We start from the raw sequence: 15,525 nt of genomic DNA on the forward strand, positions 1-15,525 counted from the left end.
GCAAAACTAAAAGCACAAACACTGCTTTGCACTCAGTTTGCAATTTTGTAACACACACTTTGCACAACTGTAGGCACAATTCACTGCACAGCACTCTTTTTACGGAACTGTAAACACAACTCATGCTTTACACTCAATTTCCAAATGATCAACACACAGGTGATGTTAGAGGATAAGGACAAGGAGGAGCAAGAGGAGGATGGGGAGGGGGAAGAGGAAGTGTAAGAAGAGAAATAAATAGCCCTTTTACAGGCAAAAAAATCAGTCTACATGTGGGGAATGCCGTATCCAGGCCTGACATGACAATATCCCCACATGTAGACTGATTTTTTTGCCTGTAAAAGGGCTTTTTCTTTCTCTTCTTACACTTCCTCTTCCCCCTCCTCGTCCTCCTCTTGCTCCTCCTTGTCCTTATCCTCTAACTTCACCTCCTTGTCCTTGTCATCCTCTCCCTCTCACTTCTTCACCTCTGCGTCCTCTTCCTCCTCTTCTTCCTCCTACTTCTTCTTCTCCTATTCTTTGGCCTAATTCTTACTCTTCTCACTCTTCCTGCTCCCTCCATTGTACCCATTGTACATTACCTTTGGCTTATTTAAAGTGCTTAGGCTGATTGCAAAGTGAACTAATTATCTAAAACAGTTTTCACATGAGAAAGTGTGCCAGACAGTTGGCAAAAAGTGTAAATAATAGCCATACATGTGTATAGATTTGCTAGGAGTGTGTTGATCATTTGGAAATTGAGTGTAAAGCATGAGTTGTGTTTACAGTTCCGCAAAAAGAGTGCTCTGCAGTGAATTGTGCCTACAGTTGTGCAAAGTGTGTTACAAAATTGCAAACTGAGTGGAAAGCAGTGTTTGTGCTTTTAGTTTTGCGAACTCAGTGAGTGGTTTTGCTGTAAGTATTAATAGTTTTAGAAATTGCTATAAGAATCACGGTTGTGTTTAAGCATTCAGAAAAAAATGTATTATTCTGTTCACCTGCCCGTTATACATGCACATATCACAGCAGTTTGTGTGATCTGATGCAGAGACTGAGGGCCAGTGCTTGTGGTGCCCTTCAGATGAATGTCAGCCACACAGCTGGTGTGGTTTGATAAACTAACTAATTCCAGATGAAACGTAGTTTGCCTCATAGAAGTGTATTTCATGTATATTTCAGTGTGTGTGTGTGTGTGAGTGAAGTGTTCTTTTTAAACCCTGTTCAGTCTTAAATAAGTAGTGTGTGTGTGAAGTCTTCTTTTTACTGTAAAACCTGTTCAGTCTTAGATAGGAAGTGAGATTATTAGATAATGGCAGCATGCATATCAGTCTTATCACATACTGACGACACAGTCCAACATCAAAACACTGGGATTGCTCTGTTTTTCTCTCTCTCCCTTTGTGTGTGTGTGTCTGTGTGTGTGTGTGTGTGTGTGTGTGTGTGTGTGTGTGTGTGAGAGTGTGTGTGTGTGTGTGAGTGTGTGTGCGTGCAAATGTGCTTGTTTGCAAAACAAGATATGATATGTAAATCTGACTCACCAGAGGCAGAAACCAAAAGCCATAATAGTCAGATTAGGCACGTCTGATGGCAGTTGGTAATCGAGAGCTCTGAGTGCAATATAAGCAGGTTGTTTGGGTGGTGTGTGTGTGTGTGTGTGTGTGTGTGTGTGTGTGTGTGTGTGTGTGTGTGTACGGGTGTACATTGGCACACCCTTAGAATGACCATTGGTTTTGAAGAGAGGGATTAATGCAAGGCCCTCCAGTTCAATAGCCTATACAACTCCAAATCAGAAAAAGTTTGGACATTGTATAAAATGCAAATGAAAACAGCATGTAATCTGCAAAAAGGACAGACAACATATCAAATATCGAAAAGTAAGAATTTAAGTATTTTGTGGAAAATATACAGTATATTCATTTTTAATTTTATACCAGCAATACGTTTAAGAGGAAAGAGGAATATTTCACAACAAAATAGGTAACTGGCAACATGGTTGAGTATGGAAGAATATCATCCCAGAGGTATTCATTACTCTGTGTAAACTTGTGTGGACAAATGATGAAACAATTTTATGCTTCTTAACATTAAATTGTGAAGTAAGGGTTTCATAATCTACAGTACAATATCATTAAAATATTCAGAGAAACCAGAAAAATACAAACAAGGGATAGAGCTGAAAAACAATACTGGATGGCCGTGGTCTTTTGGACCTCAGACGGCACCTCATCAGACCTGCTTCTGTAAATAAAATCATAGGCTCAGGAAAACTTCTGATAATCCTTGTCTATGAGCACAGTTTGATACTCAGTTCAGAAATGTTAGAGTAAACTTTACCATGCAACGGCCAACATTGTATTTAGACATGATACAGAAATACCACTGTCTTATCTGGGCCTGAGCTTGTGGAAAAAGGTTAGACCAATCAAGATTTGAAATCATTGTTGGAAATCATGGATTCATCTTGGCTAAAGAGGAGAGGGCCTCCCAACTATGCAACCTATCCAACTTGTTTTAGTGCTCAGTTCGAAACCCAACATTATAGAGGTGCATTAGTGCCTACAGCTTTTGGGCATTTTGCACATCTAGGCACAATCAATTCTACATGTACAGGTTTTAATCAACATATTGCAATCCAGACAATGTCTTTTCCAGGGAGGACCTTGAATATTTCAGGACAACAATGGCCAAATGAGTTCTGCACATATTTGAACAGTATTTCTCCATGGAGTCCAGATGCTAAATGGCCTGTCTGCAGTCCAGACCTGTCAAATTAGGTGCATCATGGAATGAAACACATGATTAAGAATACCCCTTGCTGTTGAGCAACTGAAATCATATATCGGGCAGGAATGGGACATTTCATTCTCAAAACACTAGAAACTGGTCTCCTCAGTTTCTAAACATTTACAGAATTTAGTTAAATGAAGAGGTGAAGCAGCACACTGGCAATGTTTTAAAACACGTTGTTGACATCAAATTCAAAATGATTACTTGTGCACACATTGGCACATCCTGAGAATGACCATTGTTTCTGAAGAGAGGGATTAATGCCTTCCAGTTCAGTATGACTATTCAGGTTACGCCCCATCTCTCTCTCTCTCTCTGTCTCTCTCTCTCTCTGTGTGTGTGTGTGTGTGTGTGTGTGTGTGTGTGTGTGTGCATTTGTTTATGAATGCAGGACCATAGGTGAACCCGGATACCGAAAACTATTTGGTAAAGGTGTGAATCTCTGTAGTTGCATGCTTGTGTAGCCTATACATTAATGCATGACAGTTCATGTCAATGTGAAACTGATAGGCATACTGAAACTGTTCAGGTAAAAAGTAACCACCACCCCGCCCCCGGCCACAGAAACACACACACACACACACTCCCCCGCTTCAGTCCCTCCCAACACACTACCACCTCCCCTGAGATAACACCCTCACACAACAATGCTGTCATAGAAAAGTGGAATGCAGGTTTTCGAAAAACTTCCGGTCTGATAAGAACATTTTGTCCTATCAGATAGAAGGCGTAGCAAAATTACCCACACGTACACATAAATTGAGAAATATATCAACTTCAGTTTTCCCCCCCAGAGTACCATGCATTATGCGTTTCAGTACTTTTTGTTCCTTTTCAGACACTGTAGTTGCAGTTCGAGTCAGCCTAGCATGTGATTCCGCATGATGAAAGAATGGTGTAAACACAAAGACACCAGTTGTAGCTAAGTTAGAAATAAATATGGAACATGAAAGCTCCACTTTGCCCAGTAATGTTAGCACTCGCTGCACTTTCTTCACCACAGACCCTGACGACTACCACTGTGTAAGTAGGTCATTATAAAAAACGCTTGTGCCTCGCAGGCTGCGTGCTGTCAACCTAAGTTAACAGTTAGCTACAACATAGCTAACCAGCAAAGCTCCCCGATGATGAAGGTGCAGAGAAGTAATCTTGGTTTCAACGTTATGCTATCACCACATAGCTTTTACTGACGGAAAATCCAGGTCTCGGTTTTACTTTACAGGTGAATTGTCTCGATAAGCAGTACGTCTTGGGCATGTTTTTGCGGTCTCAAGCGAGGATAGCCAATGAGTGAACCCAGGCGAACTTGTTAACACATTTGATAGACCCGAATTAAACTAACGGGCCCCTTCATAATAATTAGTGAGCTTGCAAATCCGTGACATTAGAGGAAAGATCTATTTACATCACGTTAACCTTTTAGAGCTTTATTGACAGCAAAGGAATGTGGCTGAGCGACATTTCTTAACCCGTGCCCTCATTGAGTTTGAAATGAGTCTCTCCGCTCCGGCTGCGCTCTCTTGTTTGTGAACTTGCAGGCCATTTATGTAACCGATGTAATCTCGGCTTCATTGAAAATGAGGGCTTCCCTCAATGATCCTCCGAGAATAAATAAAGGTTGAATGAATTTAGACTTGCCGGTGAAGCACCCGATTTGGTTCCCCATGCAATTCATGTTTCCCCTCTAGGTCTTTACACGGAAGCTCTAGTCGGTTACCGTAGCTGAAAACACGGAAAACGCAATACAGCACTGTGAATACGCACGGTAACCTAGCAACAACGCAAGAACTTCAAAACAGTGACGTAAAGGAAACAGGAATTCCGGAGGAACCAAATCGGGTGCTTCACTGGCAAGCAAGTCAGCATTTCTATCACGCCCATCATTCCGACCCAGGGCCCCGACAGGCAGGCAGGCACTTTGACGCGACAGATAGGCCTAGTGAGCCGAGCCTCTACGTTTCTGATAAAGCGACTTGTTTTGTTTGAAACACAAGGCTGTAGGTCAGGCCTACCCCAAACCGGTTGTCTATCTGTTGTTTGTGTTATTGTTGAATTGAAGCGTAGGATACCTATTTCAGTTTAGGAAGGGCGACCGAGACAGGGCAGCGTCTTTGTCCCACTGTCCGCCCTTCTATTCCCTAGAGACATCAAGGGTGTCGGACTGGGGGTAAAACCACTACTGATTATAGGGGCCCAAGGGGAGAGGGGGCCCTTGCAAAGTCTGGAATATATTTTACCTGGGTTGAGGAACATGGGGGCCCATCAGGACTGCCTATGCAGGGGCCCAGGATCTTGTGCTACGCCCCTGAGAGACATCATCCCTGAAACACACACATGTCAGATAGCCTTTGGTGTAGGCTAGTATCTCCCCTTCCCCTGCCCTGCTGTGCACACTCTCACATGTGCAGATTCTTATTTGGGTGGACTGCGTTGTGTCAGCACATTCAGGTTAGTTCTTTGCGGAAATAAGGAGAGGAAAAAATACTTCCGTCTTCGTGCTGCATGCACATTGCTTTTACATATTGCACCATCCCCTGTAAGAGGAAGTAGCTGAACATTTTTCCTGAAGCACTCATAATTACAGTCTTAGTCGGATGCCTGAGAATTGTTCCTAAAGCACTCATTACAGTCGAATGCATGAGTTTAAGATGACCACACATTACACGCACAGCCTGACATTATGGTTGCTGACATGATGGTTCCTCAATGGAATATCAGATCAAGTGATGTGTACAATTAGCAAGCAGATCTATTGCTCCTATATGTCTATATACAGAACTACAGAAAGTGTGCTTGTGTGTCTGTGTGTGTCTCTGTGTGTGCTGGCATCTTGTCTATGTGACCTAAGCCGTCCAGCTGCACACGCACGCACACACACGCGCGCCCACAAGTTTACGCAAGCACTTGCAGCTATACCTTTTTACACACACACACACACACACACACACTTTTCTTCTAATTATGGTTGTGTGTTTGCAGGATGTAATCCTGACAGTTAAGAGAGCCACAGGGACCTTCTCACTGATTGGCTGGTAAGTACCCTGTTGCTATGCAGGCTAGTGCTTAGTTAAGAGGTCATGACCTTGGTCTTCTGTAGAGGAGTTCTGACATATGACTCATATGTTAAGAGGTCATGACCTTGGTCTTCTGTAGAGGAGTTCTGACATATGACTCATATGTTAAGAGGTCATGACCTTGGTCTGCTGGTCTTCTTCCTCTTGTAGTTATTTATGAGGAAGGAGGGCAAATACGAAGGGTGGTAACTGGTAACATGATGATGTGTGTGTGTGTGTGTGTGTGTGTGTGTGTCTGTGTCTGTGTCTGTGTCTGTGTCTGTGTCTTTGTGTCTGTGTGTCTTTGTGTGTGTGTGTGTGTGTTTGTGGTGGGGGTGTAGGCTGCTCAGGGGCACAAATGGGTCTTTTCCACCAACAGAAAACCGGCTCCGTTTCCCCTCGCGAACCAATATTTGAACTGGTCGAAGCATTTTGACCAAACAAAACACGGTTTGGAACGTGGCACTTTGGTTCGGAGCTTGAAGCAAAAAAGAGTTGTTTTTTCCTGCAAACCGGAGTCGGCGTGTCACTTTACTGTTCAGAGGGGAGAAGGCTAAAAGCACGAGTTTCCGTCCATATCAACTGTTGCCATGAGTAAACAAAACTAGTAAACTAGCATTACACTGCAGATGTTGACTAGCATTTTTAACAGCTAAGTTTCTGCTGTAAAAAACGGGGCAACTGGGTTCGGTTCTAAACTGGTGGAAATGGGGGCTGGTTCACTAGATAGCACCAGGGTTCAAAGCATTCTGAACGGAACCAGTTCAAGAACGGTTTCGCGATCGGTCGAAAATCAGCCTTAGAGACTGACCCCTGACTTAATGCTGCAGGGTGTCTTGCTGATTGGGGTAGGGGTGGGGTTTGGGGGTGGGTCTTCCCTAACCTAACTAACCGCCCCCCCTACTGACACACAGTAATTTCTTAATGCATACTCAGGGCCCACCAGCACTACCTTCACAGACCATTAGTATGCCATGGACCACTGGCTGCACTGTAGTTCAACTGTTTTTGTATTGCTGTCGCTTTGGATAAAAGCGATAAATGTAGCTGAAACCACTGCTGTAGAATATGAGTCAACTGGACCACTAGCTGAAAACCACTGCTGTAGAATATGAGTGAACTGGACCAGCACAAGGGGCCCCATTAGTTAGAAGCAGAAAGGATTTGGGCTGAATGTCAAGTCAGATATCTCTGCCTGTCAGTGTGAATAGTGCACTGTGGGAATTATAGTGCGTTGTGGGAAATTATTAATGTAATTTCTCTGCTTGGTTTGTCTCTGCAGCCTATTCATGCTGTTTGTCATATGGCTGCTACGCAGATACAACTCCTTGGCGCAGGTAAGGTGTGTGTGTGCGCGCATGTGATTGTGTGTGCACATTTATTTGTGTGTTTGTGGTTTCTTGGTGTCTTAAGCCCCAAACATTGTCTTCAAGACAGCGCTGCCTGGAAGGCGCTACGGTTAGGGTTAGGATTAGGTGCCTTTAAGGTGAAGGTGCCACCGCTGCCTGGAAGACGATGTTGAGGGCCTAAAACACCATCGAGCGTGTTTGTGTGTATTTTCAGTTTGTGTGTCTGTGTATGTGTGTGTACACGGTGGTGTATGTGCATGTGGGCATTTGTGTTTATCAACAGCTAAATCTCATTCTCCTGACATCCGTTGATAAGTGAGTTTGAGACCCTTATATATACAGTTAATTGTCACAATGCTATGAATTGTTGGGAAATCCCTTGAGTAAAGTCTGCATAAATGTCCACTTACGAATAGTGCTCAGAAAGTCAGTGAGGAAGCCCTCATGCACTTCACCATGTTACAGAGGGGCAGCCCTAAGCCCTCACAAAGTTAGTGGGAACACGCATCAAAGTGTGTGCGTCCTTGAGTGAGCCAACGTGTGTGTGGCGTCTGATCTCAGTATGGCGTCTGATCTCAGTATGGGTGTGTGTGGCCTGTGGCGTCTGATCTCAGTATGGGTGTGTGTGGCGTCTGATCTCAGTATAGTTGTGTGTGTGGCGTCTGATCTCAGTATGGTTGTGTGTGGCGTCTGATCTCAGTATGGTTGTGTGTGTGGCGTCTGATCTCAGTATGGGTGGGTGGGTTGTTGTGCTGATCTCAGTATGGGTGGGTGGGTTGTTGTGCTGATCTCAGTATTGTTGGGTGGGTTGTTGTGCTGATCTCAGTATGGTTGGGTGGGTTGTTGTGCTGATCTCAGTATGGGTGGGTGGGTTGTTGTGTTGATCTCAGTATGGGTGGGTGGGTTGTTGTGCTGATCTCAGTATGGGTGGGTGGGTTGTTGTGCTGATCTCAGTATGGGTGTGTGTGGCATCTGATCTCAGTATGGGTGGGTGGGTTGTTGTGCTGATCTCAGTATGGGTGGGTGGGTTGTTGTGCTGATCTCAGTATGGGTGGGTGGGTTGTTGTGCTGATCTCAGTATGGTTGGGTGGGTTGTTGTGCTGATCTCAGTATGGGTGGGTGGGTTGTTGTGCTGATCTCAGTATGGGTGTGTGTGGCGTCTGATCTCAGTATGGGTGGGTGGTTTGTTGTGTGACTCCCTCTGTGTTTGTGTCTCTGCAGAAGATGGTGGTGAGCCTGACGGTGGCGGCCTTCTTTGACAGTGTTGCCTACGTCATGGTGAGTTTCACACAGCACATACACACGCATGAATATGCACACACATACAATATACCACCCCCCCCCACCACCACCACCACACACACACACACACACACCAGCAGGGCAGAAACACTTCTGCATTGTGCACTGTATTGGCCTGGGTTGTACTGTAACAAGTTGCCCCCCCCCCCAGACAGACACACACTGCCATGTGCTCCCAACCTGTACACCGATAACCAATTTTATTCTGAAATTTTCTGGTGTTTTGTTTTTTCCTCCTTTCCTCACTCATCTCTCTCTCTCTCTCTCTCTCCATAGGGCGAGTCTCATCCTGTAGGTTCCCTTTGTAACTTTCAAGCCTGGTGGCTCACATACTTTGGTAAGTCACCATCACTGATGCACGCACGTACACACACACACACACACACACACACACTCACACAAAAAAAACATCTTCTGCAGAACAGTGTGTTTGTTTGTGTGTGAGGAGGGTGTTGTGATTGTGGTTGCTAAGTGTGTGCATGAATGCATAGGTATGGGTATCTATGTGTGTGATTGATGGCAGGTGGACAGACCAGCACTCTGTTCCCATGACATAAGGCGACTGCTATATCCCTTATGCAACATTTCACCTGAAAGGGTGTGTGTGTGCCTGTGTGTGTGTGTGAGACTGAGTAGATGATGTTGCGTTATCATCTGCACTGGAATGAAAGCTCAGCTGCTGACAGACAAAAGGTCACTAATAGTAATGTATGCAATTGTGATGCAATGTTTAGAACGTCAATTATTTGTTAATTGCACACCTATGAAGTAGCTTCAGTTAGTTTCACACTATTATATTAATTTGCCGAACTTGTTGTGAAGTTTGAATTAACTGTCACGTTGCATTAGAGCAATAAAATAGCGTTCTGACAGACATTCAGAATGTAGCAACATTGTAGCATAAAACTGTGGTGACTTTTAGCTTAGTTATATGGCAGTAGGCAAAGTTAAATGCCTACTGCATTTGTCGCTTGACAATGAGAGAGATGGAACTAACAACTGGATGGAACTGATGGTACTAACAACCATCCATATAGAACTAGAAACGGTAGTTTGCTCTGCAAGTTAAGAAATGAGTTGATAAGTGGCGGAAAGAAGTAGTTCTACAAACAAGACAGTTTTAGCATTTAAAACCTTTAATTATATTATTATAACAGCAAATAAACACAACGCAAGTGGCAACAGTGGTATAAGCAGGATAATGGACTTCAACGTGCCTTCATTTCTGATAACCAAACGCTGTGAAGTCCATTATCCTACTTATACCACTGTTTCCACCCATTACCATTACCCCTTACATAACTTGTATGTAACCCAGGCCTGTTTGCACACCCATTGAAACGTTTACACCACCTACACAGTACGCTGGTTCTGAGCCTTTACTGTAGAATACCTGCTGTGCTTGCATAGTTTTAACTCTGAGCACAGGCTGGTTCTGAGCCTTTACTGAAGAATACATGCATGATTGGAGGAGTTTACACACATACACACACACACACACACTTTGTTTTCCGTCTTCTCTTAGCAGTGCAAAAATGTGAAACAACATACCGTTACATGTTTTTTTTGTCTTGGCCTCAATACACACACAAACACAGACACACACACACACACACACACACACACACGCACACTTAGCGACACTGTTTTGGGAGCACTCTGTTCCCAGGTTGTAGTGTGAAACCCAGAGTGTGTGTGTTTGACACACCTTCCTGCTACATCAGTACGCCTCACCCAAACACACCTGTCAAGACTGGCATTCCTGCCAACCAGCCAGCCTTACCTGGGCACACCTGTTGAGTCTACAGTTTCCCAATCTTACCTGTGTACACCTGTCTAGCCCATAGCTCTCTAATCTTACCTGTGTACAACTGTCTAGCCCATGGTTCCCCAGTCGTACCTGCGCCCACTATATGTGTGCTAGCTAGGGTTGCAAAATTCCGGGAATTTTCAAAGTTGGAAACTTTCCATGGGAATTACCGGGAATATATGGGAATTAACAGGAATAAACGGGAATTAATGGGAATAAACTGGGAATTTTTAATATGGCAAGTTATATGGCAAGTTAGGGAACTTAAATGTAGTGGACAAAACCCTATCTTGCAGTCTAATATTAGTTAAAACAACCTGATTTAATGCAATTTCAGTCGAATTTCTACCCTGCACATATGTCAATCACATGCACACAGCAATCGGCATAGGCTGCTAGACATAAAGGAAACCTATGGTACGTTTATATGCATGGGGGAAAAATGTTCCAACCAATCAGATTTTGTTGTTGAGTGGTGTGGTGTATCTTGGGCAGTTCAGTGTTGCTAGTTTAGCACGCTAGTAAACCATAGGCAGAGAATGGGATTCCCGCTAGCTTTGTATGCTAAGCTAAGGAAAAATACGAACATACAAATCATATTGCTTATTACGAAACATAGATAGATAGATAGGTAGGCATATATAAAGAAATACATTATAGTGTTATTAGTTATTATTATTTATAATAATATTATTATTATTTATAAGCCTATGTATAGTGTTATCATTACTACTATTATTATTATTGTTATTATTATTAATAAGAATATGTCTATAAAGAAACTTGATAGGTATAGATATACATATAGTGTTGGATTATCTTGGATTATATTTACCTGCCTCACCTGCACCTGTTCAACTGAAGGTTTGTGCACAGGGACACCTATGGACTTTGATACATATAGTGTTATTAGTCATTAAGCCGATGTATAGTGTTATCATCATTAATATTATTATTATTATTATTATTATCATTATTATTATTATTGTTAGGCCTACTATTATGTTTACTATTATTACTATTATTATTATCTAATTATTCATGTTAATATTATTATTGTTATTATTATCATCATGCCTATATAAGAATAATTATATAAAGAAACTTGTAACAGGGAAATATTGGCTGAATTTGAAATCATGGCCAAATAGGCCAATGAACTTATTTCCCACAGATTTTTTATTTTTTTTTTAATTTTATGCTTTTTTTTATTGCCTTTTAAAATTATTTTATTTTGACTGAACAACTACAACACGAGGGTTTGGCGGCAAAAATCTAAAAGAAAAATTCTAATGAGCCGGATGTGCCTGCTTTCGCGCCACTAGCAGGTCGAACGAGGGAGACATGATGACAAGGCCACTCTAAGGGTGTTTTCGGAGTTCAGCCTGTTTCTGTATTTGGTCTTTGTTGCCGTCAAGTGAGAAAAAGCTGTCTCACACAGATATGTTGAATGGAAAGGCAACAATGTTTTCATTGCCATCTCAACAAGACGGGGATATTCATTGGAGCATGACAGCCAGAATTCGGACAGTGAAAGCCGGCCAAATCGGGACTGTAAACCAGCATTGCAGGAGAGCTCCAAAATTTTATCCTGGATCACTGGTGGCAGATCGCTCATCTCTGGATTGGCAAATGGATCTCGTATCCATTGCTTTTCCGAGAGATGGGATTTTGCGGGGCAGTATTGCTCAAAGTGATTCAGTGTTTTGGTAAGGTGCTGAACGATAACGGCTGACCCACATCAACATAAGATTACACACAGCTGAACATGTCATAAACCCCCCTATTGACCCTATCGGCCCAGACAGCGAGCTTCTTTTTGAAGACCATGATTTTGTCATTGGCCTGAAAGATGTCACACGCTCTGCCATGGATCGACAGGTTCAATAAGTTAAAATGGTCCGGAATGTCAAAGTGAGGTACGCTAATTTTATGACCCAGGACTGATCTCACAGGTGTTCGGCAAGAGTGGACTTTTTATTGGTCAAGAACACCTCGATTTCGTTTTTCACTCTGCTCACCACTTTACCCCGTTTGCAGCACAAGACATCCTCATAAAACCGGCCTTCATGAGCATACCTGATGTAGACCAGAAGCATGGCCGAGTTGGATACGTCAGTGCTCCCGTCTAACTGAATAGCAAACCAGTCAGATGTCTTTGCCCTCTCAAGGATTTGGGCTTCAATGTCTGCTGCCATTTCAGCAACACGACGACAGACTGTGTCATTTGACAATGGGATCTCGCTGGAAATAAAACCGAATTTAATGTATGTGGGGTCATAATTTCGTGTGAATGTGCAATGCTTTTTTGCCTCTGACACATTGGTTAAATCTGCATCGTTAGATGCTGGCCTCTTCCCAAAAAAAAGAGTCAAGACTTGCTTGCTTTGAGCATGCCATGCTTACTAGGCTAACTGGCAGACTGTAAAAAACACTGGACCACTCTCGTCTCGTACATGCGAATTAATGAGTTCTGAACTGAACGACAGAGAACAACGCTCATGCGGGCGGGAATGCTTAAAATTCTAGAATGTTGACACAAGTTAAGGCAAGGGGGCGGGGACGTGTGACCGAGGCAACTACTTTGACTGCTGCAGGAGCAGAGCAGGGCTCCGCGGACCGGCAGTAACCTCGGTCCACGGCCCATACATTAGTTTGAGAAACACCCCACACATATTCTTCAGGGCATGATTATGCATATTCATTTCTCAAAATGGCTATGACATTCCCATATAATAATAAGTAACATTTTGCTCAAAGTTTGTTGAATGGGCCAGTGTGTACAGTTCTAGTCGTCTGTGACAAATAAAGCAAAGTGGTGGGTTTAAAGAGTTGGGTGGTCTTGTCTGTGCACAAAAGCTGCCTTTTTTCCGTTAGAGTTCATAGAATCTTGTTATTCACTGAAATGAAGGGAGGAGTCAGAGGCATTGACACCTCACACAGAGTAGGTACCCTGTCCACTGCCACGCGTTACCCTTTCACCTGGGCCAGCCTCCACACCCGGGCCAGCCCGCCACACCCGGTCTCCCCAAGCCGTGTGTGTGTGTGTGTGTGTGTCTGTGTGTGTGTCTGTGTCTTCATTGTTTAACCACAACAGTGTGGGAGGTCTGTTTTGTTTGGGATGTGAGTTATGCAGTGATTAGGCAACGTGGTATTTGTCCTGCATTCTCATTCTCTTCCGGTCCGATTAGAAATCTACACACACACCCACACACACAATAATCCAAAGTGTGTGATTCAACTCTGGGATGAGAACTGTAAATGCCAAAGTATGATTCAGCAGTAAAGCTCTGTCTGTGTGTGATTCCTACATATCTCTCTGTGTGATGTGTGTGTGTGTGTGTGATTCCTACATATCTCTCTGTGTGGTGTGTGTGATTCCTACATATCTCTCTGTGTGATGTGTGTTGTGTGGTGTGTGTGTGATTCCTACATATCTCTCTGTGTGATGTGTGTTGTGTGGTGTGTGTGTGATTCCTACATATCTCTCTGTGTGATGTGTGTTGTGTGTGTTAGACTCCTACATATCTCTCTGTGTGATGTGTGTTGTGTGTGTGTGATTCCTACTGTACATATCTCTCAGTGTGATGTGTGGTGTGTGTGTGATTCTTACATATCTCTCTGTGTGATGTGTGTGGTGTGTGATTCCTACATATCCGTTGATGGGTGATTGGGTGGTGCTGTCACTTACTCACACACACACCCTCCCTCCATTTCATATCCGTTGACAGGTAATTGAGTGGTGCTCTCACACACACACACACACACACACACACACACACACACACACACACACACACACACACACACACACACAAAGGCTGCTTTGTGTGTAGTTGTGTGTTTGACTATTATGACTTACATAAAGAAAGGAATTGTGTAGTTGTTGTGTGACCTCAAGGATAGGTGTGATGACATTTGGTGCACGTTTGTTGTATAACTGCTGTGTGAATATGAAGTCTTTAATGTTTCTATGAGGTTGCTGTAAGGTTTCTGAAATGTTACTGTTTGGTTGGTGTGTATATCAAACTTGTGTGTGTGTGTGTGTGTGTGTGTGTGTCATTTTTGTAATATTGCTGTGTGTGTGAGTGTCTCATTTCTTTAATATTGGTGTTTGTGTGTGTGTGTTTCAGACTGGTGTGCCTTGGCCTGGGTTTGTCTCATCACAATCAATCTCTATCTCAACCTGGTTCAGGAGATCAGGACCGAACACTATGAGATGTAAGAGCACACACACACAAACACACACACACACTCTCTTTGCTCTTCTCTTCTCTTAGCAACACACAAACATGTGAAACAACATATATGGGTTTTTTTTCTCTTGGCCTCGACACACACGCACAGTATTCCGGTCACACTCAAAGCAGATCTCTCTCACACACACACACACACAATAACACATTAGCAGGAAAGACCACTTAGTTGTTAATTTACAAAAAAACAAGCGCACACACCCATAGAAACCTCTCTATGAACCATTCACACCATCTGTACCACCCCCCCCCCCCCCACCCCTGATGATGTGGTTTCTTCTCTGTGGCTGGTCCAGACCGTACCACCTGCTGGCCTGGGGAGTGCCCATGGTCATGGCCAGCCTCCCTCTCTTTCTAGGCTACTATGGACCAGCCGGAGCCTGGTGGTGAGTCACTGCTATGTTTCTTCATCTCCGTCATCATCATCTTCATCTTCATCATGGTCATTGTGTTGATTATTATATCTGTATCATCATCGTCATCATCATCTTCATCATGGTCATTGTGTTGATTATTATATCTGTATCATCATCGTCATCATCATCTTCATCATGGTCATTGTGTTGATTATTATATTTATATCATCATCATCGTCATCATCATCATCTTCATCTTCATCATGGTCATTGTGTTGATTATTATATTTGTTTTTGGCCCTGTGGTCATAACCAACCTCATCATGGTCACCATCACAGCTTTGTTATCTCATAACTCATAACTCTCTGTCTGTCATTTAACTTCTCTCTGTGTCTTCATCTCTCTCTCTCTCTCTGTCTCTCTCACTCTCTCTATCTATCTCTCTCTACCTTTCTCTCTCTCTCTCTCTCTATCTCTCTCACACTCTCTCTCTCTCTACCTCTCTCTCCCTCTCTCTCTCTCTCTAGCTGGATCACAGATAGCCATGTGGCGTGGAGGTTTGGCATGTGAGTATGTCCGTCTCTAATGTAGCTGGTCATCCGGGTTGCCCGTATCTCACATCCAGGAGTGTA

The 15,525-nt window shown here is 43.3% G+C and overlaps 2 protein-coding genes across 2 annotated transcripts in view; both read left to right on the top strand.

Annotated features, from left to right (window-relative positions):
• Positions 1-15,525, top strand: part of LOC143099926 (E3 ubiquitin-protein ligase TRIM35-like) — a 491,084-nt gene that overhangs the window by 116,601 nt on the left and 358,958 nt on the right. The window lies entirely within an intron of this gene.
• LOC143100685 (cyclic AMP receptor-like protein A) overlaps positions 3,626-15,525 on the top strand; it is a 20,754-nt gene continuing 8,854 nt past the window's right edge. The window contains exons 1-8 of the mRNA XM_076264090.1: positions 3,626-3,789; positions 5,746-5,798; positions 7,102-7,156; positions 8,390-8,446; positions 8,747-8,807; positions 14,414-14,501; positions 14,833-14,922; positions 15,421-15,459. Of these exons, the coding sequence (XP_076120205.1) occupies positions 3,706-3,789; positions 5,746-5,798; positions 7,102-7,156; positions 8,390-8,446; positions 8,747-8,807; positions 14,414-14,501; positions 14,833-14,922; positions 15,421-15,459 (527 nt within the window). The 5' untranslated portion in view covers positions 3,626-3,705. The remainder of the gene's footprint in view (positions 3,790-5,745; positions 5,799-7,101; positions 7,157-8,389; positions 8,447-8,746; positions 8,808-14,413; positions 14,502-14,832; positions 14,923-15,420; positions 15,460-15,525) is intronic.

This window comes from Alosa pseudoharengus, unplaced genomic scaffold, assembly GCF_046254945.1.
Source record: "Alosa pseudoharengus isolate Yale_2024_CS ecotype anadromous, Long Island Sound unplaced genomic scaffold, YU_APseudo_1.1 YU_APseudo_1.1_scf_3, whole genome shotgun sequence".
Taxonomy (NCBI): Eukaryota; Metazoa; Chordata; class Actinopteri; order Clupeiformes; family Clupeidae; genus Alosa; species Alosa pseudoharengus.